The sequence below is a fragment of the Trichomycterus rosablanca genome, chromosome 6 (genome assembly GCF_030014385.1).
Source record: "Trichomycterus rosablanca isolate fTriRos1 chromosome 6, fTriRos1.hap1, whole genome shotgun sequence".
Lineage (NCBI taxonomy): Eukaryota > Metazoa > Chordata > Actinopteri > Siluriformes > Trichomycteridae > Trichomycterus > Trichomycterus rosablanca.
The window spans coordinates 27,000,965-27,027,555 of record NC_085993.1 but is presented as its reverse complement, the minus strand read 5'-3'; the positions used below and the strand labels follow the sequence as shown (position 1 = coordinate 27,027,555).

The window sequence follows — 26,591 nt, the reverse complement described above, 5'->3', positions numbered from 1 at the left end:
TGCATAATACATGAAAACCGGCTAATTTCACAGTCCGTGGTGCGAATTTAGGCGACTAAGGTAGGGCCTGAAAGGTAGGTAGGTTCTGAAAGTTAATTTCCCTAAGGGGATCAATAAAGTCTTATCTTATCTTAAAGACTGCTTTGAAACAACAGACTAAAAATGTTCCACACAGAGATGTCAACAGCCTTACAAACAATGTACCCACCAAAACAGTACAGTGTTTTGCCAATAATGAGTTGGTTGTTTACGCCAAATTATAAGGTTCTTATAAATAATAAGAAAAGGGCCTTTAAATCTGTAAATAAAGAGGAAACGTTGGACCGCCTTTAGCTTTGATTATGGCACGCATTCGCTGTGGCATCGTTTCCACAAGCTTCTGCAATGTCACAACATTTATTTCTGTCCAGAGTTGCATTCATTTTTCCCAAAGATCTTGTATTGATGATGGGAGATTTGGACCACTGCCCAGCACAAGTCTTCTCCAGCACATCCCAAAGATTCTCAATGGGGTTCAGGTCTGGACTCTGTGGTGGCCAATCCATGTGTGAAAATGATGTCTCATGCTCCCTGAACCACTCTTTCACAATTTGAGCCTGATGAATCCTGGCATTGTCATCTTGGACTATGCCCGTGCCATCAGGGAGGAAAAAATCCATTGACGGAATAACCTGGTCGTTCAGTATATTCAGGTAGTCAGCTGACCTCATTCTTTGGGCACATAACATTGCTGAACCTAGACCTGACCAACTGCAGCAACCCCAGATCATAGCACTGCCCCCACAGGCTTGAACGGTAGGCACTAGGCATGATGGGTGCATCACTTCAGCCGCCTCTCTTCTTAACCTGATGCGCCCATCACTCTGGAACAGGGTAAATCTGGACTCATCAGACCACATGACCTTCTTCCATTGCTCCAGAGTCCAATCTTTATGCTCCCTAGCAAATTGAAGCCGTTTTTGCCGATAAGCCTCACTGACAAGTGGTTTTCTTAAGGCTACACAGCTGTTTAGTCCCAATCCCTTGAGTTCCCTTCGCATTGTGCGTGTGGAAACACTCTTACTTTCACTATTAAACATATCCCTGTGTTCTACTGTAATTTTTCTATGATTTGATTTGACCAAGTGATCGCCAATCACGATCATTCAAGATTTTTTTCCGACCACATTCCTTCCTCGAATATGATGTTTCCCCACTGTCCTTCCACTTTTTAATAATGCGTTGGACAGTTCTTAACCCAATTTTAGTAGTTTCAGCAATCTCCTTAGAGATGCATGCCTGCTTGATGCATGCCAATAATTTGACCATTCTGAAACAGAGTAACATCTTTTCCACGACCACAGGATGTGTCTTTCGACATGGTTGTTTAACAAATGAGAAGCTACTCACTGCATCAGTTAGGGTTAAATAACTTGTTGCCAGCTGAAACATAATCACCCATGCAGTAATTATCCAATGGGAGGCTCTTATTGCTTAGTTAAATCCAGGTGGTGACCTTTTTTTTGGCCAGGCAGTGTGTGTGTGTATATGTGTGTGTATATACAGTGTATCACAAAAGTGAGTACACCCCTCACATTTCTGCAGATATTTAAGTATATCTTTTCATGGGACAACACTGACAAAATGACACTTTGACACAATGAAAAGTAGTCTGTGTGCAGCTTATATAACAGTGTAAATTTATTCTTCCCTCAAAATAACTCAATATACAGCCATTAATGTCTAAACCACCGGCAACAAAAGTGAGTACACCCCTAAGAGACTACACCCCTAAATGTCCAAATTGAGCACTGCTTGTCATTTTCCCTCCAAAATGTCATGTGATTTGTTAGTGTTACTAGGTCTCAGGTGTGCATAGGGAGCAGGTGTGTTCAATTTAGTAGTACAGCTCTCACACTCTCTCATACTGGTCACTGAAAGTTCCAACATGGCACCTCATGGCAAAGAACTCTCTGAGGATCTTAAAAGATGAATTGTTGTGCTACATGAAGATGGCCAAGGCTACAAGAAGATTGGCAACACCCTGAAACTGAGCTGCAGCACAGTGGCCAAGATCATCCAGCGTTTTAAAAGAGCAGGGTCCACTCAGAACAGACCTCGCGTTGGTCGTCCAAAGAAGCTGAGTGCACGTGCTCAGCGTCACATCCAACTGCTGTCTTTGAAAGATAGGCGCAGGAGTGCTGTCAGCATTGCTGCAGAGATTGAAAAGGTGGGGGGTCAGCCTGTCAGTGCTCAGACCATACGCCGCACACTACATCAAATTGGTCTGCATGGCTGTCACCCCAGAAGGAAGCCTCTTCTGAAGTCTCTACACAAAAAAGCCCGCAAACAGTTTGCTGAAGACATGTCAACAAAGGACATGGATTACTGGAACCATGTCCTATGGTCTGATGAGACCAAGATTAATTTATTTAGTTCAGATGGTCTCAAGCATGTGTGGCGGCAATCAGGTGAGGAGTACAAAGATAAGTGTGTCATGCCTACAGTCAAGCATGGTGGTGGGAATGCCATGGTCTGGGGCTGCATGAGTGCAGCAGGTGTTGGGGAGTTACATTTCATTGAGGGACACATGAACTCCAATATGTACTGTGAAATACTGAAGCAGAGCATGATCCCCTCCCTCCTGAAACTGGGTCGCAGGGCAGTGTTCCAGCATGATAATGACCCCAAACACACCTCTAAGACGACCACTGCTTTATTGAAGAGGCTGAGGGTAAAGGTGATGGACTGGCCAAGCATGTCTCCAGACCTAAACCCAATAGAACATCTTTGGGGCATCCTCAAGCGGAAGGTGGAGGAGCGCAAAGTCTCGAATATCCGCCAGCTCCGTGATGTCGTCATGGAGGAGTGGAAAAGCATTCCAGTGGCAACCTGTGAAGCTCTGGTAAACTCCATGCCCAGGAGAGTTAAGGCAGTTCTGGGAAATAATGGTGGCCACACAAAATATTGACACTTCAGGAACTTTCACTAAGGGGTGTACTCACTTTTGTTGCCGGTGGTTTAGACATTAATGGCTGTATATTGAGTTATTTTGAGGGAAGAATAAATTTACACTGTTATATAAGCTGCACACAGACTACTTTTCATTGTGTCAAAGTGTCATTTTGTCAGTGTTGTCCCATGAAAAGATATACTTAAATATCTGCAGAAATGTGAGGGGTGTACTCACTTTTGTGATACACTGTATATATATATACAGTTAGGCCCAGAAATATTTGGACAGTGACACAATCTTCATGATTTGGGCTCTGCATGCCACCACATTGGATTTGAAATGAAACAACTGAGATGCAATTGAAGTGTAGACTTTCATGTTTAATTCAAGGGGTTAAACAAAAATATCCTATAAAACGTTTAGGAATTTCAACCATTTTTCTACAAAGCCTCCTCATTTCAGGGGTTCAAAAGTAATTGGACAAATTAACTTCACCATAAATAAAATGTTCATTTTTAATACTTTGTTGAGAATCTTTTGCAGGCAATGACTGCCTGAAGTCTGAAACCCATGGACATCACCAAAAGCTGGGTTTCCTCATTTGTGGTGCTTTGCCAGGCCTTTACTGTGGCTGTCTTCAGTTGTTGCTTGTTTGTGGGTCTTTCTGCCTTAAGTTTTGTCTTAAGCAAGTGAAATTCATGCTCAATCAGGTTAAGATCTGGTGATTGACTCAGCCATTGCAGAATATTCCACTTCTTTGCCTTAAAAAAACTCCTGGGTTGCTTTCGCAGTATGTTTTGGGTCATTGTCCATCTGTACTGTGACGTGCTGTCCAATCAACCTTGCTGCATTTGGTTGAATCTGAGAAGAAAGTATATCCCTGTACACTTCAGAATTCATCCGGCTGCTTCTGTCTTCTGTCACATCATCAATAAACACTAGTGACCCAGTGCCATTGGAAGCCATGCATGCCCATGCCATCACACTGCCTCCACCATGTTTTACAGAGGATGTGGTGTGCTTTGGATCATGAGCCGTTCCAAGCCTTCTCCATACTTTATTCTTCCCATCTTTCTGGTACAGGTAATCTTAGTTTCATCTGTCCAAAGAATGCTGTTCCAGAACTGGGCTGGCTTCTTTAGATGTTTTTTGGCAAAGTCTAATGTGGCCTTTACTATTTTTGAGTCTGATTAATGATTTGCACCTTGTGGTGAACCCTCTGTATTTGCTCTCATGAAGTCTTCTCTTTATGGTAAACTTAGATACTGATAAACCTACCTCCTGTAGAGTGTTCTTCACTTGGGTGGATGTTGTGAAGGGGTTTTTCTTCACCATGGAAAGGATTCTGCGATCATCCACCACTGTTGTCTTCCGTGGACGTCCAGGTCTTTTCGAGTCCCCGAGCTCAACAGTGCGCTCTTTTTCCCCCAGAATGTACCAAACTGTTGATTTTGCCACTTCTAACATTTCCGCTATCTCTGTGATGGATTTCTTTTTTTTTCAGCCTAATGATGGTCTGTTTCACTTCCATTGAGAGCTCCTTTGACCGCATGTTGTGGGTTCACAGCAACGGCTTCCAAATGCAAATGCTACACCTGGAATCAACTCCAGACATTTTACTTGCTTAATTGATGATGGATTAATGAGGGAATAACCCATGCAGCCCATGAAATAGCTTTTGAGATAATTGTCCAATTACCGTTGGTCCCTTGAAAAAGAGGCAGCTACATATTAAAGAGCTGTAATTCCTAAATCCTTCCTCCTATTAGGATGTGAATACCTTGAATTAAAGCTGAGAGTCTGCACTTTAAGCCCATATTGATTATATAACTGTATCTTGGATATGTTTTGGTAAACAGCTAAAATGCCAAAACTTGTGTCACTGTCCAAATATTTCTGGGCCTAACTGTATATATATATATATATACTGTATATACGTATATATATATATACTGTATATATATATATATATATATATATATATATATATATATATATATACAGTGTATCACAAAAGTGAGTACACCCCTCACATTTCTGCAGATATTTAAGTATATCTTTTCATGGGACAACACTGACAAAATGACACTTTGACACAATGAAAAGTAGTCTGTGTGCAGCTTATATAACAGTGTAAATTTATTCTTCCCTCAAAATAACTCAATATACAGCCATTAATGTCTAAACCACCGGCAACAAAAGTGAGTACACCCCTTAGTGAAAGTTCCTGAAGTGTCAATATTTTGTGTGGCCACCATTATTTCCCAGAACTGCCTTAACTCTCCTGGGCATGGAGTTTACCAGAGCTTCACAGGTTGCCACTGGAATGCTTTTCCACTCCTCCATGACGACATCACGGAGCTGGCGGATATTCGAGACTTTGCGCTTCTCCACCTTCCGCTTGAGGATGCCCCAAAGATGTTCTATTGGGTTTAGGTCTGGAGACATGCTTGGCCAGTCCATCACCTTTACCCTCAGCCTCTTCAATAAAGCAGTGGTCGTCTTAGAGGTGTGTTTGGGGTCATTATCAGGCTGGAACACTGCCCTGCGACCCAGTTTCCGGAGGGAGGGGATCATGCTCTGCTTCAGTATTTCACAGTACATATTGGAGTTCATGTGTCCCTCAATGAAATGTAACTCCCCAACACCTGCTGCACTCATGCAGCCCCAGACCATGGCATTCCCACCACCATGCTTGGCTGTAGGCATGACACACTTATCTTTGTACTCCTCACCTGATTGCTGCCACACATGCTTGAGACCATCTGAACCAAACAAATTAATCTTGGTCTCATCAGACCATAGGACATGGTTCCAGTAATCCATGTCCTTTGTTGACATGTCTTCAGCAAACTGTTTGGGGGCTTTCTTGTGTAGAGACTTCAGAAGAGGCTTCCTTCTGGGGTGACAGCCATGCAGACCAATTTGATGTAGTGTGCGGCGTATGGTCTGAGCACTGACAGGCTGACCCCCCACCTTTTCAATCTCTGCAGCAATGCTGACAGCACTCCTGCGCGTATCTTTCAAAGACAGCAGTTGGATGTGACGCTGAGCACGTGCACTCAGCTTCTTTGGACGACCAACGCGAGGTCTGTTCTGAGTGGACCCTGCTCTTTTAAAACGCTGGATGATCTTGGCCACTGTGCTGCAGCTCAGTTTCAGGGTGTTGGCAATCTTCTTGTAGCCTTGGCCATCTTCATGTAGCGCAACAATTCGTCTTTTAAGATCCTCAGAGAGTTCTTTGCCATGAGGTGCCATGTTGGAACTTTCAGTGACCAGTATGAGAGAGTGTGAGAGCTGTACTACTAAATTGAACACACCTGCTCCCTATGCACACCTGAGACCTAGTAACACTAACAAATCACATGACATTTTGGAGGGAAAATGACAAGCAGTGCTCAATTTGGACATTTAGGGGTGTAGTCTCTTAGGGGTGTACTCACTTTTGTTGCCGGTGGTTTAGACATTAATGGCTGTATATTGAGTTATTTTGAGGGAAGAATAAATTTACACTGTTATATAAGCTGCACACAGACTACTTTTCATTGTGTCAAAGTGTCATTTTGTCAGTGTTGTCCCATGAAAAGATATACTTAAATATCTGCAGAAATGTGAGGGGTGTACTCACTTTTGTGATACACTGTATATATATATATATATATATATATATATATATATATATATATATATATATATATATATATACATATACAGGGGTTGGACAAAATAACTGAAACACCTGGTTTTAGACCACAATAATTTATTAGTATGGTGTAGGGCCTCCTTTTGCGGCCAATACAGCGTCAATTCGTCTTGGAAATGACATATACAAGTCCTGCACAGTGGTCAGAGGGATTTTAAGCCATTCTTCTTGCAGGATAGTGGCCAGGTCACTACGTGATGCTGGTGGAGGAAAACGTTTCCTGACTCGCTTCTCCAAAACACCCCAAAGTGGCTCAATAATATTTAGATCTGGTGACTGTGCAGGCCATGGGAGATGTTCAACTTCACTTTCATGTTCATCAAACCAATCTTTCACCAGTCTTGCTGTGTGTATTGGTGCATTGTCATCCTGATACACGGCACCGCCATTGGATGCACATGGTCCTCCAGAATGGTTCGGTAGTCCTTGGCAGTGACGCGCCCATCTAGCACAAGTATTGGGCCAAGGGAATGCCATGATATGGCAGCCCAAACCATCACTGATCCACCCCCGTGCTTTACTCTGGGCATGCAACAGTCTGGGTGGTACGCTTCTTTGGGGCTTCTCCACACCGTAACTCTCCCGGATGTGGGGAAAACAGTAAAGGTGGACTCATCAGAGAACAATACATGTTTCACATTGTCCACAGCCCAAGATTTGCGCTCCTTGCACCATTGAAACCGACGTTTGGCATTGGCACGAGTGATCAAAGGTTTGGCTATAGCAGCCCGGCCGTGTATATTGACCCTGTGGAGCTCCCGACGGACAGTTCTGGTGGAAACAGGAGAGTTGAGGTGCACATTTAATTCTGCCGTGATTTGGGCAGCCGTGGTTTTATGTTTTTTGGATACAATCCGGGTTAGCACCCGAACATCCCTTTCAGACAGCTTCCTCTTGCGTCCACAGTTAATCCTGTTGGATGTGGTTTGTCCTTCTTGGTGGTATGCTGACATTACCCTGGAAACCGTGGCTCTTGATACATCACAAAGACTTGCTGTCTTGGTCACAGATGCGCCAGCAAGACGTGCACCAACAATTTGTCCTCTTTTGAACTCTGGTATGTCACCCATAATGTTGTGTGCATTGCAATATTTTGAGCAAAACTGTGCTCTTACCCTGCTAATTGAACCTTCACACTCTGCTCTTACTGGTGCAATGTGCAATTAATGAAGATTGGCCACCAGACTGGTCCAATTTAGCCATGAAACCTCCCACACTAAAATGACAGGTGTTTCAGTTATTTTGTCCAACCCCTGTATATATACAGTGTATCACAAAAGTGAGTACACCCCTCACATTTCTGCAAATATTTCATTATATCTTTTCATGGGACAACACTATAGACATGAAACTTGGATATAACTTAGAGTAGTCAGTGTACAACTTGTATAGCAGTGTAGATTTACTGTCTTCTGAAAATAACTCAACACACAGCCATTAATGTCTAAATGGCTGGCAACATAAGTGAGTACACCCCAAAGTGAACATGTCCAAATTGTGCCCAAAGTGTCAATATTTTGTGTGACCACCATTATTATCCAGCACTGCCTTTACCCTCCTGGGCATGGAATTCACCAGAGCTGCACAGGTTGCTACTGGAATCCTCTTCCACTCCTCCATGATGACATCACGGAGATGGTGGATGTTAGACACCTTGAACTCCTCCACCTTCCACTTGAGGATGCGCCACAGGTGCTCAATTGGGTTTAGTCCATCACCTTTACCTTCAGCTTCCTCAGCAAGGCAGTTGTCATCTTGGAGGTTGTGTTTGGGGTCGTTATCCTGTTGGAAAACTGCCATGAGGCCCAGTTTTTGAAGGGAGGGGATCATGCTCTGTTTCAGAATGTCACAGTACATGTTGAAATTCATGTTTCCCTCAATGAACTGCAGCTCCCCAGTGCCAGCAACACTCATGCAGCCCAAGACCATGATGCTACCACCACCATGCTTGACTGTAGGCAAGATACAGTTGTCTTGGTACTTCTCACCAGGGCGCCGCCACACATGCTGGACACCATCTGAGCCAAACAAGTTTATCTTGGTCTCGTCAGACCACAGGGCATTCCAGTAATCCATGTTCTTGGACTGCTTGCTTTCAGCAAACAGTTTGCTGGCTTTCTTGTGCGTCAGCTTCCTTCTGGGATGACGACCATGCAGACCGAGTTGATGCAGTGTGCGGCGTATGGTCTGAGCACTGACAGGCTGACCTCCCACGTCTTCAACCTCTGCATCAATGCTGGCAGCACTCATGTGTCTATTTTTTAAAGCCAACCTCTGGATATGACGCCGAACACGTGGACTCAACTTCTTTGGTCGACCCTGGCGAAGCCTGTTCCGAGTGGAACCTGTCCTGGAAAACCGCTGTATGACCTTGGCCACCATGCTGTAGCTCAGTTTCAGGGTGTTAGCAATCTTCTTATAGCCCAGGCCATCTTTGTGGAGAGCAACAATTCTATTTCTCACATCCTCAGAGAGTTCTTTGCCATGAGGTGCCATGTTGAATATCCAGTGGCCAGTATGAGAGAATTGTACCCAAAACACCAAATTTAACAGCCCTGCTCCCCATTTACACCTGGGACCTTGACACATGACACCAGGGAGGGACAACGACACATTTGGGCACAATTTGGACATGTTCACTGTGGGGTGTACTCACTTATGTTGCCAGCTATTTAGACATTAATGGCTGTGTGTTGAGTTATTTTCAGAAGACAGTAAATCTACACTGCTATACAAGTTGTACACTGACTACTCTAAGTTATATCCAAGTTTTATTTCTATAGTGTTGTCCCATGAAAAGATATAATAAAATATTTGCAGAAATGTGAGGGGTGTACTCACTTTTGTGATACACTGTACATACATACACACCAATCCGCCATAACATTAAAACCACCTTCTGGTTTCTACACACACTGTCCATTTTATCAGCTCCACTTACCATAAAGAAGCACTTTAAATTTCTACAATTACTGACTGTAGTCATCTATTTCTCAACATACGTTTTAAGCCTGCTTTCACCCTGTTCTTCAATGGTCAGGACCCCACAGGGCAAGTATTATTTAGGTGGTGGATCATTCTCAGCACTGCAGTGACAATGACATGGTGATAGTGTGTTAGTGTGTGTTGTGCTGGTATGAGTGGATCAGACACAGCAGTGCTGCTTGAGTTTTTTTCAATACCGTGTCCACTCACTGTCCACTATTTTAGACACACCTACCTAGTTGGTCCACATTGTAGAAACAATCGCACACCTATTGCTGCTGTTTAAGTTGGTCATCTTCTAGACCTTCATCAGGACACTGCCCACAGGGCGCTGTTGGCTGGATATTTTTGGTTGGTGGACTATTCTCAGTCCAGCAGTCACAGCATTGCTGTGTCTTATCCACTCATACCAGCACAACACACACTAACACACCACCACCATGTTAGTGTCACTGCAGTGCAGAGAATGATCCACCACCCAAATAATACCTACTCTGTAGTGGTCCTGACCATTGACGTACAGGGTAAAAGCAGGCTAAAAAAGTATGAGCTGAAAAAATGAAGAGTGTAGAAACACCTCATTGTCACTGCTCGACTGAGAATAGTACGCCAACCAAAAATATCCGGCCAACAGTGCCCCGTGGGCAGCGCCCTGTGACCACTGATGAAAGTCTAGAAGATGACCAACTCAAACAGCAGCAGTAGATGAGCGATCGTCTCTGACTTTACATCAACAAGGTGGACCAACCAGGTAGGAGTGTCTAATACAGTGGACAGTGAGTAAACACGATATTTAAACACTCCAGCAGCGCTGCAGTGTCTGATCCACTCATAGCAGCACAACACACACTAACACACCACCACCATGTCAGTGTCACTGCAGTGCTGAGAATGATCCACCACCTAAATAATACCTGCTCTGCGGTGGTCCTGACCATTAAAGAACAGGGTGAAAGCAGGCTAAAAAATATGTAGAGAAACAGATGGACTACAGTCAGTAATTGTAGAACTACAAAGTGCCTCTATATAGTAAGTAGAGCTGATAACATGAACAGTGAGTGTAGACGCAATAAGGTGGTTTTAATGTTATGGCTGATCAGTGTACTGTATATATAGTGATAAAGTCTCTGTGTAATATTTGTAACCCTTTAAACATTTTGTAACTTTTTTTATTTAACATTTCTTTTTTAAGCTTCTTTTTACATTTCTTTTATCTACATGTATCTATTTACATTTTTTAAAAATCTTTTTATCTTTAAATTTTATAAATTACTTCTATATACATATAATTTTCTGTATATTCTCTTTGCCCTGTGTTGCTGTAACAATGCAAACTTCCCCTTGTGGGATAATAAAAGGCCATTATATTTTAAGAGAATTAACAAATCACAGATTCTTATTTGTATTGCATTTTACTAAATGTCCCAACTTTTTTGGAAATGGGATTTGTACATCTACATTTCTGACAATTGACAGACTATTTTATTCAGAACAACTCACAAATGCAAACAAATAGAGTGCAAACAATTTAAAGCTAAGGGCCTTTTAATCAATAGTCCGGTACCTTAACCACTGAGCTACCGCTACTACACTGGTTTCCCTGGTTGCATATATAATTTTACATTTAGCAAATGCTTTAATTCAAAGAGACTTACATTATTATTATTATTAGAGCTATTATTATTACATGGCATCAGACACCAAAAAAGTAGAGCACCAGCTGTAAAGGAAAAACATTTTAAGCAAAAGCTGGCAGGCCAGATGTTTGTTTTTTGGGTGTTTGCCAGCAGCTCTGGTAAGCAGGAGAACTTTGTTGTGAATGCTGTGAAAGTGCAGCCTACCTTTTTCCATAGGCTAGTAACATAACAGTCACAGTACTAATATTTGCATTTACAGCATTTAGCAGACACTTATCCAAAGTACCTTGTGATTGTTATTTTATTTATACATGTTTTTCTTTTTTTTTCTCCCATTTCGTAATACACAATTACCCAGCTGTATCTCCTCTACTGTTGCAGACCCTAAATCTGACTCTGACAGAGGAGGGCCGTACCTAACACACAGTCATGCACTAATATCCATTTTTCCCCCCATCTCTGTGCAAGAATCAACAACCAGCCAACAGAGGCCATGTGTGCAGTATTAATGAGGAGTCGCTTCGCCCCACCCACCCTCAGACATAGCCAATCATGCCTATGTAGGAGCCTAGTCGGCTGATAGCAGAGCAGAGATTCAAATTCAAGAGCTCGAGATCCTAGCAGTGGTGGGCTAGTGTGGAAGACTGCTGTGCCACCCCAACTTCTACAGCGTGAGGTTTTATTTAACCTCCACTGACAGCGGTAAAACAAACTTATCAGTCGATGTTGAATACAGCCACTATACTACTCAAATTAAATTATACTAAACCTATAGCACACTACTTTCACACTCAACACCATCTAATTTTGTGTAACTATATAGCAAATATAAGGCAACTAATTTAGTACATTCAAAGAAACAGTAAAACATCAACACAAAACAACAAATGTTTGTTAGTTTGCTTTTGCAGGCATGCTTTAGCTATAACTTATTACTGCATACTAATCACAGACCAAGTATTCTTACACCTAACATATTGTCATGAATTTATGAAAAGCTTTTTAATTGAAGGACATTACATAAATAATCAATAGGGAGTTACTGGCTGGACTAAGCAGTTGTGTGAACATTTGAGAAATGTAGCATGAAATAATGCAGGCAGTATCTTTACCTACCTGCATTGTGCTTAGCTAGATACTTGTCTTTGTACTGTTTCTTCTTCTTACCAAACCAGGTGCAACTAGCCTGCTGCTCCTGCTTGGTTTTTTCCATTGCTATGCAAGCCACACGCCTAAGGGGTACAGAATACACAAAAATGACTGTACACAATAGGAGTGGCAAAAACAGATATTCATATGTTAAGACAGTCTGCATGACTTTCAGTTTGCATGCCGGTTGGCAAATACATTCTTTTATATTCAAACTTTAAAATTATTGGGTAGTATTAAATTTGACAGGATCAACAGCCAATAAATTTATCTAGTCAGTAGGTTGATCAAATTTGACAGCGTAAGTATGACCTTACTCACAATCCTATAATCTCCAACCGATGCCTTTTGTTGGCAATGTATACACAAAATTTTTATACCAGTCATTACAACATGTAAAATGCAGTTATAGATTTCGCTCCTTGTTAACTGGTCTGCTTTATTATTTTCAGCAATGCCACAATGACCCAGGATCCAGCACAAACTGATGTCATTTTTGCAGCTGTTGAGTTACTGTTTAGTTTGCAGCTGAATACTCATTATTTTATTTAGTATATAGGGTGGTGGAGAGATAGCATTTCCATTGCTTGGCGTCAGGACTGAATGTCTGTACATATAAGTGCGCTTTGTAACCTGAATTTCTAATGTTTCAAGGTCATTTCTAGAGCACATGCTTCAGCTGTGTAAATCGAGCTGTTTGTATCAGCAGCAATAGTAACCGATCAGCAAATGGAAAAGGCAATCCTCCTATTAAAGTTTTTGGTTTTCGAGCCGTCTGTAAAGAATTTTGAGTGGATAGGGAATTTACATCTAATGTCAAGGAATTCCTTTACGTATTTGTTTGGGTGTGTGTTTATTTTAAGTTTGGCACTGTCCAGTATGATGTTTGGTTTTGTGAGTTTCCATAGGGGAGGGGCATTGGTGTATGTAGCTAAATTATATTGTCCTTTGGCAGAAGTGTGCTTGAGGTTTTATAACCGAAAAGTTTAAAGCAGTGTTCCACCAATGCCGGCCCCGGCTCGAAGCTATCCCATGCCCCCGCCGACACGTGGGCAGCAGCCGTATGCATTTTGTCATCTACACCAAACAAGATCAGCTGCGGACAAGCCCTGTGTACGGAGAGACACACCCTGATCCGCACTCTCTTCCCATCTCTGTGCAGGCGCCTTCAATCAGCCAGCAGAGATCGTAGTTGAATCAGTCATGTGAGAGTCCCTATCTGGCTCAATATCACACCCCTATATGAACAACAGGCCAATCGTCGTTCATGTGGTTGCTCAGCCCAGCCGGCAGGCAGAGCCGAGACTCGATACAATATATTCGAGATCCCAGCTCTGGTGTGTTTTTACCGCTGCGCCACCTGAGCGACGTGTCTTGCTATCATTAATGCTGTTTTGAAACTGCTTCAACTATGAGGGTTCTTTCCAATGGATAAATGGGGTGCAGAGTGATAAATGCATGTACAGAGCAACAGACTGGCTATAGTCAGTAAATGTATACCCACAAATTTCATGTGTGTTTTCCTCAGCTGCTGCTGTATTTAGGGGTCGCCAGAACAGATTACACTGGAGTTTGCATACCAGTGTGAGTTTGCATACCATGACTCTTAAACCTCAGCCCTCTGCTCAGAATTGTATTGCTGCGCCACCCGAGCGCTCTATCATAGTGTATGCATGAAAACCCAAAAACATAATAGTTCATATTTAGTTAATTTATTGCATAGTTTGTTTGTGTAAGTGGTAGACAATAATAAACACCACAAATTTTTGCTCTATGTAAATTGCTTCAATGCGCCCACCCCCACATATACAGTTTAAACAGGTGTGATGCTCACCATTCCTGAAGCTCTGGAGAAGGAATGAGTCCAGCTGTTCCATTCTTTGTGTTTTCCAGCTTGCCCTGCCACCAGTTGTGGTCATCCTTACTGATGATTTGGATAATGTCACCCACTCGAAAGCGAATGCCTGCCTCTTTACAAGGGATGAGGTCATCCTTTGAAGGGTCATACTCAAACTGTGCCCGCACAAATATCTGTGAATGATTATTTAACAGTTAGGCTTTTTAATGTCATGGAAATGGTAAATAAACAGGCAAAGGAGCAAATAGCAGTAGGCAAAGAAATAATGCAAAGTAGAGCTGAGAGAAAACTGAACGACTGCCCTGTAGTTGAACTAGACTGATGGATTGCATGTTTGCAAAAAAAAAAAAATAAATAAAAAAAAAAATAAAAATAAAAAAAGCCACAGAAAACACCACCACGTCTCTCTCTCTCGCTCTCTGTTACACACACACACACAGGCACATAAACACAACCACACACACAAAACATTTTTACAAGCAGGGCAATGCCTCAGTCTAGAGGCAGTCTAGACCATATATCACTAAGGCACTCGACAAGAATGGGGCAGAGGCAAAACGGGCAGGGGACCAGATCCTTGCAATGGAGGACTATTAGCTACAACTACAAAAGCAAAGCCTTATGAAAATAGCTCAGTTGCAACAGAGTGCAACAAAAACAATGGTCAATGCTGATACTGGAGGGGGAGTTACTGTGGGGGACAATCACTCAATCAGTTTCCCCTTTTGAAGACACCTACCTTCATAGACATTTTATCCTTGATTGCAGGTCTGGAGATCTAAGGGTTCGAAAGCATCAACCATGCACACACAAGCGTACACATGTCATAAAGTGGGAAAAAAAATCCAATCCTGATAGACAGGACTAGGGTGAAAGTAAAAAGGAATAGGCCACCTCAATTATGAACACTAGCAGACTATTTAACCTTACTGTGTAGGCTGGTTAACTTGACTACATCAGGCTATGTAAAATGCAGTTTAGATGCATGCACACAAACTCAAGTGTTTAGGTAAAGTATAAGTAAATTTTAAACTAACAAAGCAAAGAAACAGTTATTAAGGTGCTCACCTGCCGTCCTTTGGGTTGAATAGTTGCTGGCAAGTCCTAAAAATTACATTATCACCCATTAGAACTCTCAGGCATTTGTAAAAAAAAAATTTGATTTATTAAAGCATAATACTTGCCCAAAGTAATGAATATAAGTTTGGTTATTTCAGCCACACCCTAACAGGTGCAAAATTCATCAATGCTTGGCCATCTCTACATTGGCTGTTGAGAGATCTGTACTAAAGATTTAACAACATTTCATACAACCCCAAATCAGAAAAAGTTGGGACAGCATGGAAAATGCAAATAAAAAGCATAAAAAGAGTTTCTTTATGCAGACAGGATGAACCTGAGATATTTCATGTTTTGTCTGGTCAACTTATGGGCAGCATATGTTGCTCTAAGATCGCAACGTACTTTTCTGCATTAATGCTGCCATCACATAAGTGTAAATTACCTTTGCCAAAGGCACTGACACAGCCCCGTACTATGACAGACCCTGGCTTTTGGACTTGTTGCTGATAACGGTCTGATAACAGTCTGGAGTCTTTGGTCCGGAGCACAACGCGTCCATTTTTTCCAAAAAAGACCTGGAATGCTGATTCATCTGACCACAATACACGTATCCACTGTGTGATCTTTTCTTTACTTCTGAACCCTCCTCCCCCTTCTGCCTCTCTTACTACTACTGACTTTGCAACATTCTTTCACGAAAAGATTGACAGAATCAATCAATCCTTCTCCCCGACTGACACACTTTCAACTGACACACTTTCAACTGCCCCTTAACCCACTAACACAGTCACCAGATTCACTCCACTCACCACGGATGAGGTTGCACAGCTTCTCTCATCCAGCGATCCCACTACATGCACACTAGACCCTATACCATCTACTATCCTCAAAGACATTTCACGGGACCTAATCCCCTTTATCACACCACTCATCAACAACTCCCTGACATCAGGCGTTGTCCCTAACGCTTTTAAGAAGGCTCAGGTCATGCCTCTTCTTAAGAAACCTACACTAGACACCACAAACATTAACAACTACAGACCAATCTCACTCCTCTCTTTTCTGATCACTCCCTACTAATATATGAAGTGTCCCTATCCAATCATATACAGCAACCACATCGTTTTAAATGTAAGCGCACTATTACATCTGCAACTGCAGCAGCGTTCATAAACTGCCTACCAGAATTACCAAATATATCAGCATCAGAACCTAAAGAACTAGATCAGGCAACTCAACACCTAGAGACCGTATTGCGCACAACCTTAGATAACATAGCCCCACTCAAAATTAAACTGATTAGGGAGAAAAAGCTTGCTCCATGGTACAATGACCACACATGTGCTCTTAAACAAGCAGCATGAAAATTAGAACGCAAGTGGCGGCACACTACACTGGAAGTGTATAAGATAGCTTGGAAAGATGCTATACATGCCCTTATAAAAGCTAAATCTTTATATTATTCGTCCCTAATAGAGAAAAATAAGAACAATCCTAGATTCCTTTTCGAGACAGTGTCCAAATTAACTAAAAACGTCAATGAAACTGAATCTAATATACCACCCGACTGTACCAGCGATGATTTTTAAAAAATCTTTAATGATAAGATAGAAAAAATACGACTTGAGTCAGAGTGTGTCACTTGCCAATGTTAATTATGAACTCACTCTGAGCAGCACTGGTGATAATAGTGATGATAATAGTAACAAGGTAATCCAACTAAATTCCTTTAATCCAATCTCCCAAAATGAACTAACTGCGTTGATTAAATCATCAAAGTCATCATCGTGTATACTCGACCCTGTTCCAACTCGTTTACTTAAAGGTTTACTCCCAGCTATTGTAGAGCCCCTGCTTACATTAATCAATGCATCCCTTAGCCTAAATTGTTTAAAAGTGCTGTTATTAAACCCCTGATTAAAAAACCTAATCTTGATCCACATGTTTTATCTAATTATAGGCCAATTTCAAACCTTCCTTTTGTCTCTAAAATGTTAGAAAAAGTAGTTTCCAAACAGTTATGCTCTTATTTGAATGAAAATTGTATTCATGAAAAATTTCAATCTGGATTTAGACCCAACCATAGTACCGAAACTGCATTAATTAGAGTAGTTAACGAGTTGTTAATGCCTTCTGATAATGGATGTGTCTCTTTTCTTGTTCTATTAGATCTTAGTGCAGCGTTTGATACGGTCGATCATAACATTTTACTGGATAGGTTAGAAAATACAGGAGGTGTTAAAGGACTCGCACTCTCTTGGTTCACATCATATTTGACTGACCGCTCTCAATTTGTAAATAATAAATGCTCAGAAACTACAAAAGTAAAGTGTGGTGTTCCACAGGGGTCGGTACTGGGACCGCTATTATTTACACTCTATATGCTTCCACTAGGAGAAATTATTCATAAACATGGCATAAATTTTCACTGCTATGCAGATGACACACAGCTGTATATATCAGCCAAACCAAATGATACTAACACAATCAGTAAGATAGAAGATTGTGTAAACGACATAAAAAACTGGATGTCGTGTAATTTTCTTTTACTTAATTCAGATAAAACAGATGTCTTACTTGTTGGCTCTAAAGCTGCAAGAGACAAGTTGTCTAACCTGGTGCACTTTAAACACTTTCTCTGTTACTCCCAGCTCAGATGTAAAAAACTTGGGTGTCACACTAGATTCAGATCTCTCCTTTGATACACACGTCAATAATATTACTAGAGTTGCTTTCTATCATTTGCGTAATATTTCTAAAATAAGAAATATACTATCTGTTAATGACGCTGAAAAACTGATCCATGCGTTTATAACTTCTCGGTTAGATTATTGTAATGCTCTTCTAACTGGATGCTCTGGTAGATCCATACACAAACTCCAGTTAGTTCAAAATGCAGCAGCTCAAGTGCTAAATAGAACTAGAAAATTTGATCATATTAGTCCTGTTCTATCATCTCTTCACTGGCTGCCAGTTAAATTCCGCATTGATTACAAAATACTTTTACTAACTTATAAAGCGCTACATGGTCTGGCTCCACAGTACCTGAGTGAACTTATTAATCACTACAACCCAGCGCGTCCACTTCGCTCACAAGATGCAGGGTTACTTATAGTTCCTAGAATTAAAAAGATCACGGCTGGTGGAAGAGCATTTTCTTACAAAGCTCCACAACTTTGGAATAATCTTCCTGCCTCGGTTCGGGATTCGGACACAGTCTCAATGTTTAAGTCTAGACTGAAAACATATTTATTTTCTCAGGCTTTTGATTAGTATAGACAAAGGTGCAGAGCTTGGGGGTTCTTGGTCATAGAAATTTGTGGTGATCAGGGATGTTGGGTTGCTGTCGTTCTGCCTCTCTTGTCCGATCACACAGGTTTGGTGACGGTGGGGAGATGGGCGCTGATGTCCTATGAAAGCCTTCATGACCTTGTTACCTGCTCGCTCTCCCTTTTAGTTATGCTGTAATAATTAGGGTTGCTGGAGTCTAAAACTCTCTGTAAAACTGTTTTACTCAACTAGCATTGTACATTATTAACTACATTCTCTGTTGTTTTACCCCAAGGGCATTCTGATGGAAACCTGTTTACCCGCCAAGGTAAAGGATTGAAGTCGAGACTGCCGTGACAATGATGCTGCTCCTGTCGGATGTGACAGATCTGGAGTAATTGCACCAAGAATGACGAACTCACTACAGACTTTATTGAAGACTAGACCGAATAATAACTCTATTATTATTATTTATTTATTGCCAGTTATAACTTTTAGTTCATTTAATTCTGTGTTTGTATGATTTGTGTAAATCCTATTTATTTAAAGTATCCTCCAAGCCACCCAAGAAGGATGGGCCCTGCTGAGTCTGGTTCCTCTCAAGGTTTCTTCCTGTAATTTTCAGGGAGTTTTTCTTTGCCACAGTCACCCTCGGCTTGCTCAACAGGGGTTTTTGTATCTGTTGGTCTTGGATTTTGTAAAGTTGCTTTGAGACCATGTCTATTGTAAAAAGTGCTATATAAATAAAGTTGACTTGACTATTCAAAATTCTTGAACGCACTGTCTACCACTATCTCTCTTTCTCACTCAGAATGACCTCCATGATCCGTACCAGTCTGGCTTCAAGGCAGCACACCCCACAGAAACAGCTCTTGTGGCTGTTACTGAGAAGCTCTATGCAGCCAAAGCAGCCAAACTGTCATCGGTCCTCTTTCTTCTTGACCTCTCTGCAGCCTTTGACACAGTAAATCACAGCATTCTCTCGTCTAGTCTCTCCAACCTTGGAGTAACTGGTTCGGCATGGCAATGGATGGCCTCCTACCTGGAAGGGTGCTCCTACCAGGTGTCATGGAGGGGATCTATTCAGTTTAAAACACTGATGCTCACCTACAAAGCCAAAAATGGACCAGCTCCAAGTTACCTTCGAGGTCTAATCAAACCTTGCTCTGTATCACGCAACCTCCGAGCCACTAGTCTTGCCCGACTTGATCCTCCACCCAGGACTCGAGGAAGACAAGCATCAAGGCTCTTCTCTGTACTTGCACCCAAGTGGTGGGACGAACTTCCCCTCTTGCTGTCTTTAAAAAAATGATTAAAAACCCACCTCTTTACTAAGCACTTAAGCCGACATGTACTTACTTACTCACTTACTTACTAACGTTCTTATTCTTATTAATTTCTTGCAAAAAAAAAAAAAAAAAAAAAACTTTGGTTCTAACAGTGTTTCGGCAGATCTGTATTCTTGGACTGTTGTCTACTTAAACTAGAGTAAGGTAATGTCTACTAAGGAAGCACTTCTGTAAGTCGCTCTGGATAAGAGCGTCTGCTAAATGCCGAAAATGTAAATGTGATGATCCATCCTAGATGCCTCGGAGCCCAGAGAAGTCAGTGCCGCTTCTGGATATGGTTAACATAAGGCTTCTTTTTTGCACAGTGAAGTTTTAAGTGGCATTTGTGAATGTAACTCTGTATTGTAGTGCTTGACAAAGGTTTGCCAAAGCAATCCCTTCCCCATGTGGTTATATCAGCTATTGATGAGTGGCGGTTCTTGATGCAGTGCCGCCTGAGGGTTCGAAGATTACGGGCGTTCAGCTTAAGCTTGCGCCCACCTTTACGCACTGAAATTTCTCCCGATTTCTCGAAATGTTTAATGATATTATGCACTGTGGAGGAAGAACCATTTTTTTTGGAGGTCTGAAATGTAGGAATGGAGGTATATTTAATTTATTGGGTTCAAACTGTCTGCAGTCAAATAAAAGTCAAAGTAAATGTAAGGAACTTTGCATTTTTATTTTATTTGCATTTTCCATACTGTCCCAAGTGGGTTTAGAATCACATTTTACTGGGTCTGCCTATGCGTGAAAGCCCCAGAGGTAAAATACCAAGTAGACAGACACAATCGTGTCCAATCCAATTCCCTGTTTGCAGCTCTCTCCGCCTTTAAACTCTTTAAAGTTGAGGGCTTAATTCAAACCAGGTCAAAACCTCCTAAAATTGCTGTATAAATACCAAGCAGGCTCAGGTGTGAACAAAAATATACATGTTACTAAGTTAGACTGCTCAGATGGGTCCATTATTTTGATAATGTACTTGCTCTGAGAATGTACAAAATACTACTACTGCTACTACTAATAATAATAATCTGTAGTTCAAAGTGATTTACAGGACAGAAAATGGCACAGATAAAACAACTGAAATAAAATAATAGTCAGGAATAAAATTAAAGAAAATGCCTGATTAAAATGACTGAATAAACACAACAATAAACTACAAATCAGCATCTAGTCATGCTGTTAACCTGCTATGACATGAGATTTTAAGTGTTGACTTTCAGTGTGATTATTTAATTTGTCCTGCAAGTTCTGCCCCAGTAAACAGTGCAGCAGCAAAGCTCAGCAGTAAACTGGTGGAATACGCAGGCTTACAGATTGGGACCATTTGCTACTGCACATAAATGGTTGCATCACTCACTATTAAGTACCAAACTACCAATACACAATTAGCACAATGATTGTTTTTTCAAAAGCTTCGTGAACTGGGTTTTCATTAATAAGAAGCTACACAGAAGGTGTACAATACAAAATAGTACAATGTACAATAAATATTGGCCAGTGTGGAGTAATGAACATCACTATTATTTTCAGCAATGTAATAAACAAGGGATGTTAATGATTACTATGTATTTTATATGTTTATTTGTTTATGTTTTCTATTAAATACAGGTCAAATTTGTAAATCATTGCTGACTTTTCATTTGCATGTTTGTCACCGGCCTAATTTTCCTGGAATTAGGTTTGAAAAACAAGACACTGGTGTGACTTACCAGAATGGAGCTGGTGACACTGGCATGCCCATTTGCTGGAGACAGTCTGGGCAGGTCAGGTGAATCTTTCTAGAGGACAATAAAGTATGCAGAAACACAATCCATGATACATAACCTAAATGTAATTACTTTGTCTTTTTTTTTCAAATTAATAATAGCGTGCTTATTCTGTTCTAACCACACGGCGGGGTAACATTATTACAATTACAAAATTGGAGGCACTTACATCACAGGAAAGGGACTGGCTGCGGTAAGACGGTACAATCTTAAAGGTGATACTCCCCCTCATTTCTCTCTGTGAGTCAGAAACAAATTTCTGTAAGGGTTACATTCTTTAAACTTCAAATACCAAAGTGAATCACATAATTAAGTGAATCTTTTAAAATCTCTAATTCAATTTTCTACCAAAATATTCTACTACAAAATATTTTCACACACCAGCATCTTCTGTAGCTGTTCCACTGTCTGATTGGCTACACTGATTCCATTAATTTCACGAATTTCATCTCCTACATGCAGTGTTCCTGTAAATGACACAAACATAAACAAATATCTGAAATGTGATAGCTAGGTGATAAGGTACTGGGCTAGTAAGCATAAGGTTTCAGATTCAAGCACCACCACAGCTAATTTGCTACTGTTGGGCCTATGAGCAAGGTCCTTAACCCTTAATTGTTGGAATCGTATAATCGTCATAATTTTAATTCGGGTCGCTTTGGAAGTCTACATGTAATAAGCAGTTCTAATGTGATCAAAAATAAGCTCAAATAATAAACTGTAGTATTTACATATGTATGTCCTGGAACCAAAAGTAATCGGACAAGTGTGCCATGCAAGATTTAACAACGTTCTCAGACTAATAATAAGTAAAAGATGCAGCCAGCGTGAATAATAGTTAAACAAAGAATTTTAAGCAGCAAACCCCACAGGTATTAGCTTGGCAAAAATCCCTTGATAAAAAAAAAATCCACAAAAAATGCATATCTTAAATAAGAACAAAAGCATTTAGGCAAAACTGAACAATATTTAAAACACTGTATTTCAGTCAGAATTTGATTTCAAGAACCCCATAAATACAAAGTCAAAGCATCATGATACCAGGGTTGCTTTTTTGTAAACACTTTTAGATATTATGTCATTAAAGAAAACATGAATGTGCTGAATCATATTAGAGAACATTTTAATCTTATCAGCCAACGAATGTTACTCATGCACACATTACAAAGGCATGGCTGCAGAAGAAGACGGAATGGGTACTGGGCTGGCCTGCCTGCAGTCCTGACCTGTCCGCAATAGAGAATGTGTGGAAAATGTGTGGACGACCCCGTACTGTTGCACATCTGAAGACGTGTTTGCAAGAAAAATAGGGTGAAATAAAACCTGAAACACTAAAACGCTTGGTATCCTCGGTGCCAAAATGTCTTGTATGTGTGGCGAAAAGGAATGGCAAGATTACAATGTGGTAAATGCTTTACTGTCCCAACTTTTGTTGGAATGTGTTGCAGGCCTGAAATGCAGGAATGAATGTTTATTAATATATGAAATTAAGTTGACCAGACAAAACATGAAATCTCTCAGGTTTATACTGTCTGCAGTGAAATAAAAGTCAAAGTAAATGTAAGAAACGTGTTTTTTATTATTTGCATTTTCCATGCTGTACTTTTCTGATTTGGGGTTGTACCGGGTGGGCCATTTATATGGATACACCTAAATAAAATTGGAATGGTTGGTGATATTAACTTCCTGTTTGTGGCACATTAGTATATGGGAGGGGGAAAACTTTTCAAGATGGGTGGTGACCATGGCGGCCATTTTGATGTCGGCCATTTTGGATCCAACTTTAGTTTTTTCAATGGGAAGAGGGTCATGTGACATCAAACTTATTGAGAATTTCACAAGAAAAACAATGGTGTGCTTGGTTTTAACGTAACTTTATTCTTTCATGAGTTATTTACAAGCTTCTCTTTGTTTACAGCCATTGACATGTCGCAGAGGTTAACACGTGAGGAGCGGATAGAAATTGTGTTGATGTCTGGTGAACGCAGTACCCGGGTCATTGCAGCAGATTTCAATGCAAGACACCCTACGAGACCACCCATCTCTCATGCTACAGTTAGCAAACTGCTTGCCAAGTTTCGTGAAACTGGTTCAGTGTTGGATTTGCCAAAATGTGGACGCATGAAAACTGTCACTAATGAAGAAACATCAGTGGCTGTCCTAGCTTTATTCAGCAAGAGCCCACAGCGTAGCACTCGCCGCATGTCACTGGAGAGTGGCATCAGTCGAACATCCCTTCGGCGGATATTAGCTACTCACAAATGGCACCCTTACAAACTCCAGCTGCTGCAGCATCTCAACGAGGATGACCCAGATCGGCACACTGAATTTGCAGAATGGGCGAAACAAAAATTGGAACAGGACCCTCAGTTTACACAGAACATTTTGTTCAGTGATAAGGCAAACTTTTATGTGAATGGTGAAGTTAACAAACAAAACCACCGCTATTGGTCTGACACTAACCCACATTGGATAGATCCCTCCAAGACTGTTGGAACACAAAAATTGATGGTATGGTGTGGTATATGGGGTACAAAGATAGTGGGGCCATTCTTCATCAATGGAAACCTCAAGGCCACTGGATATTTGAAATTGCTACATGATGATGTGTTTCCCTCTTTATGCACTGAAGCTGGCACGTTCCCTGAGTTTTTCCAGCAAGATGGTGCACCACCACATTATGGGTGTCAGGTCCGAGCATTCCTAGATGAACAGTTTCCTGGAAAGTGGATTGGTCGTCGTGGGCCAGTTGAATGGCCCCCAAGGTCTCCCGATTTGACCCCCTTAGACTTTTATCTTTAGGGTCATCTGAAGGCAATTGTCTATGCTGTGAAGATACGAGATGTGCAGCACCTGAAACTACGGATACTGGAAGCCTGTGCTAGCATTTCTTCTACGGTGTTGCTATCAGTGTGTGAAGAGTGGAAGAAGAGGGTTGCATTGACAATCCAACACAATGGGCAGCACTTTGAACACATTTTATAAGTGGTCAGAAACTTGTAAATAACTCATGAAAGAATAAAGTTACGTTAAAACCAAGCACACCATTGTTTTTCTTGTGAAATTCTCAATAAGTTTGATGTGTCACATGACCCTCTTCCCATTGAAAAAACTAAAGTTGGATCCAAAATGGCCGACTTCAAAATGGCTGCCATGGTCACCACCCATCTTGAAAAGTTTCCCCCCTCCCATATACTAATGTGCCACAAACAGGAAGTTAATATCACCAACCATTCCCATTTTATTTAGGTGTATCCATATAAATGGCCCACCCTGTACATTACTGTATGTAGCACATTACTGCCAGGGACACTGTCAGGGACAGTGGTAGCCTAGTGGGTAGAGCTTTGGGATATCAACCGGAAGATTGGCGGTTCAAATCTAGGCAGCCACTGTTGGGTCCTTGAGCAAGGCCCTTAACCCTGTCTGCTTCAGGGGCGCCGTACGATGGCTGACCCTGCGCTCTGACCCCAGCTTCCAAACAAGCTGGGATATGCGAAGAAAGAATTTCATTGTACTGTACAACTGTATATGTATAAATGACAAAAAAATCTTCTTCTAATCTAATCTTAGCTTTTGTGTTTTGAATGACTACTTTTTGACAACTTAAATTTTTTAACTTTGAATGCAATTTGTTTACTAATCTTGATGATCAAATAGCAAGACCCATCCCTAGTTAATGTTAATTCTGAATATCTTACAATTATCTTAATAATAAAGAATTTTTAAGTTTGTATGCAAAACTAAATAAATCAAATGGAAAGAATGATTATCTTAGGTAGTCAAGTGTATCAAACATGAGAGACATCAATACCTTGCCTGTGTATCATTCCTCCATGCATAATCCGAGCCACAATGCAGTGGTTCAGGTCATTCATCTTCAGAGTGATGCCCTGCAAAAAAAACAAAAAAAACAACTATGTTTAGTCTAACAACTTAAGCAGAACAATGGGACATTTGTTTCACTAGTAAATATTTATTCTTTCTTTTGGTTAATTGATGAATTAGCCTCATTTTTGACCATTATAGATTGTTGTTTTGTTGCAGAATATTTATACTATATTAAAATAATGGAAATATAAAAAAAAAAAATCATAGAAAATAAGGATTTATGACACTAAACATTTCTGCATAGCTAAATCAGTTGGATACAGCAGACAAAGAAAGAATACTAATGATGTAGTATTTTAGAGCAGCATAATATTTTGTTAATACTGTCATGTCACAATTAATTAAGCCCTACATAATATTGCTTATCTTAAATCCTACTGCTAGTCTGTACAAACTAAAGTAGGATTACAAAATGATTAAATCACTGGGAACTTAATAACTAGAATGTGTCATATAAACACAACCCAGTTCAAGGAGTATTGCAACCATGTTGAAAACTAAGACGCTGTTACAAAAGCTGAGAGAAAAGATAATTTCACTACTGGGAGAACTGTCTGCAAGTTTAAAACTTACAGTGCGAAATTTAATTTCCAAGCTATCAAAATTGCTTCTATCAATGAATACTCTGTTTACTAAAACATGTTGCATATTTTCATTAAAATCTACACATATCATGGTAATACCTTTAAAAATGAGAGGGGCTAAATGTTTCCTATTACAACTTAACAGCATTGGTATTTCTGTGCATACCATAGGTTCATCTGTGTTCTTCTGAAACTGTACCAGACGAACTCGAGTGACATTCTCAAGGTCCATGTCTCCGTTGATGCTCTCAGGAGAGTCTCCATTTAGGTAGGGTGAGGTCGGAGGTGGGGTGACCCTCAATGCTTCATCACTGTACACCTCATGAGCCACTACATCATGTGTCTGCAGTAATGCCTATCACAGAATCATTAGTTATTATGTGCCCTACAGGATTTCACATATTTTTAGCTTTAACA

At 40.8% G+C, this 26,591-nt stretch overlaps 1 protein-coding gene across 5 annotated transcripts in view; it reads right to left on the bottom strand.

Annotated features, from left to right (window-relative positions):
• caskb (calcium/calmodulin-dependent serine protein kinase b) overlaps nucleotides 1-26,591 on the bottom strand; it is a 110,063-nt gene that overhangs the window by 25,162 nt on the left and 58,310 nt on the right. For 2 of the 5 annotated variants that reach the window (XM_062997620.1, XM_062997621.1), the window contains exons 13-21: nucleotides 26,341-26,529; nucleotides 25,514-25,592; nucleotides 22,081-22,166; nucleotides 21,869-21,937; nucleotides 21,643-21,711; nucleotides 15,336-15,371; nucleotides 15,007-15,045; nucleotides 14,244-14,440; nucleotides 12,377-12,492 (exon numbers count right to left, since the gene is read on the bottom strand). In XM_062997620.1, the coding sequence (XP_062853690.1) occupies nucleotides 12,377-12,492; nucleotides 14,244-14,440; nucleotides 15,007-15,045; nucleotides 15,336-15,371; nucleotides 21,643-21,711; nucleotides 21,869-21,937; nucleotides 22,081-22,166; nucleotides 25,514-25,592; nucleotides 26,341-26,529 (880 nt within the window). The remainder of the gene's footprint in view (nucleotides 1-12,376; nucleotides 12,493-14,243; nucleotides 14,441-15,006; nucleotides 15,046-15,335; nucleotides 15,372-21,642; nucleotides 21,712-21,868; nucleotides 21,938-22,080; nucleotides 22,167-25,513; nucleotides 25,593-26,340; nucleotides 26,530-26,591) is intronic. The other 3 variants (XM_062997622.1, XM_062997624.1, XM_062997623.1) reach the window with 2 other exon arrangements.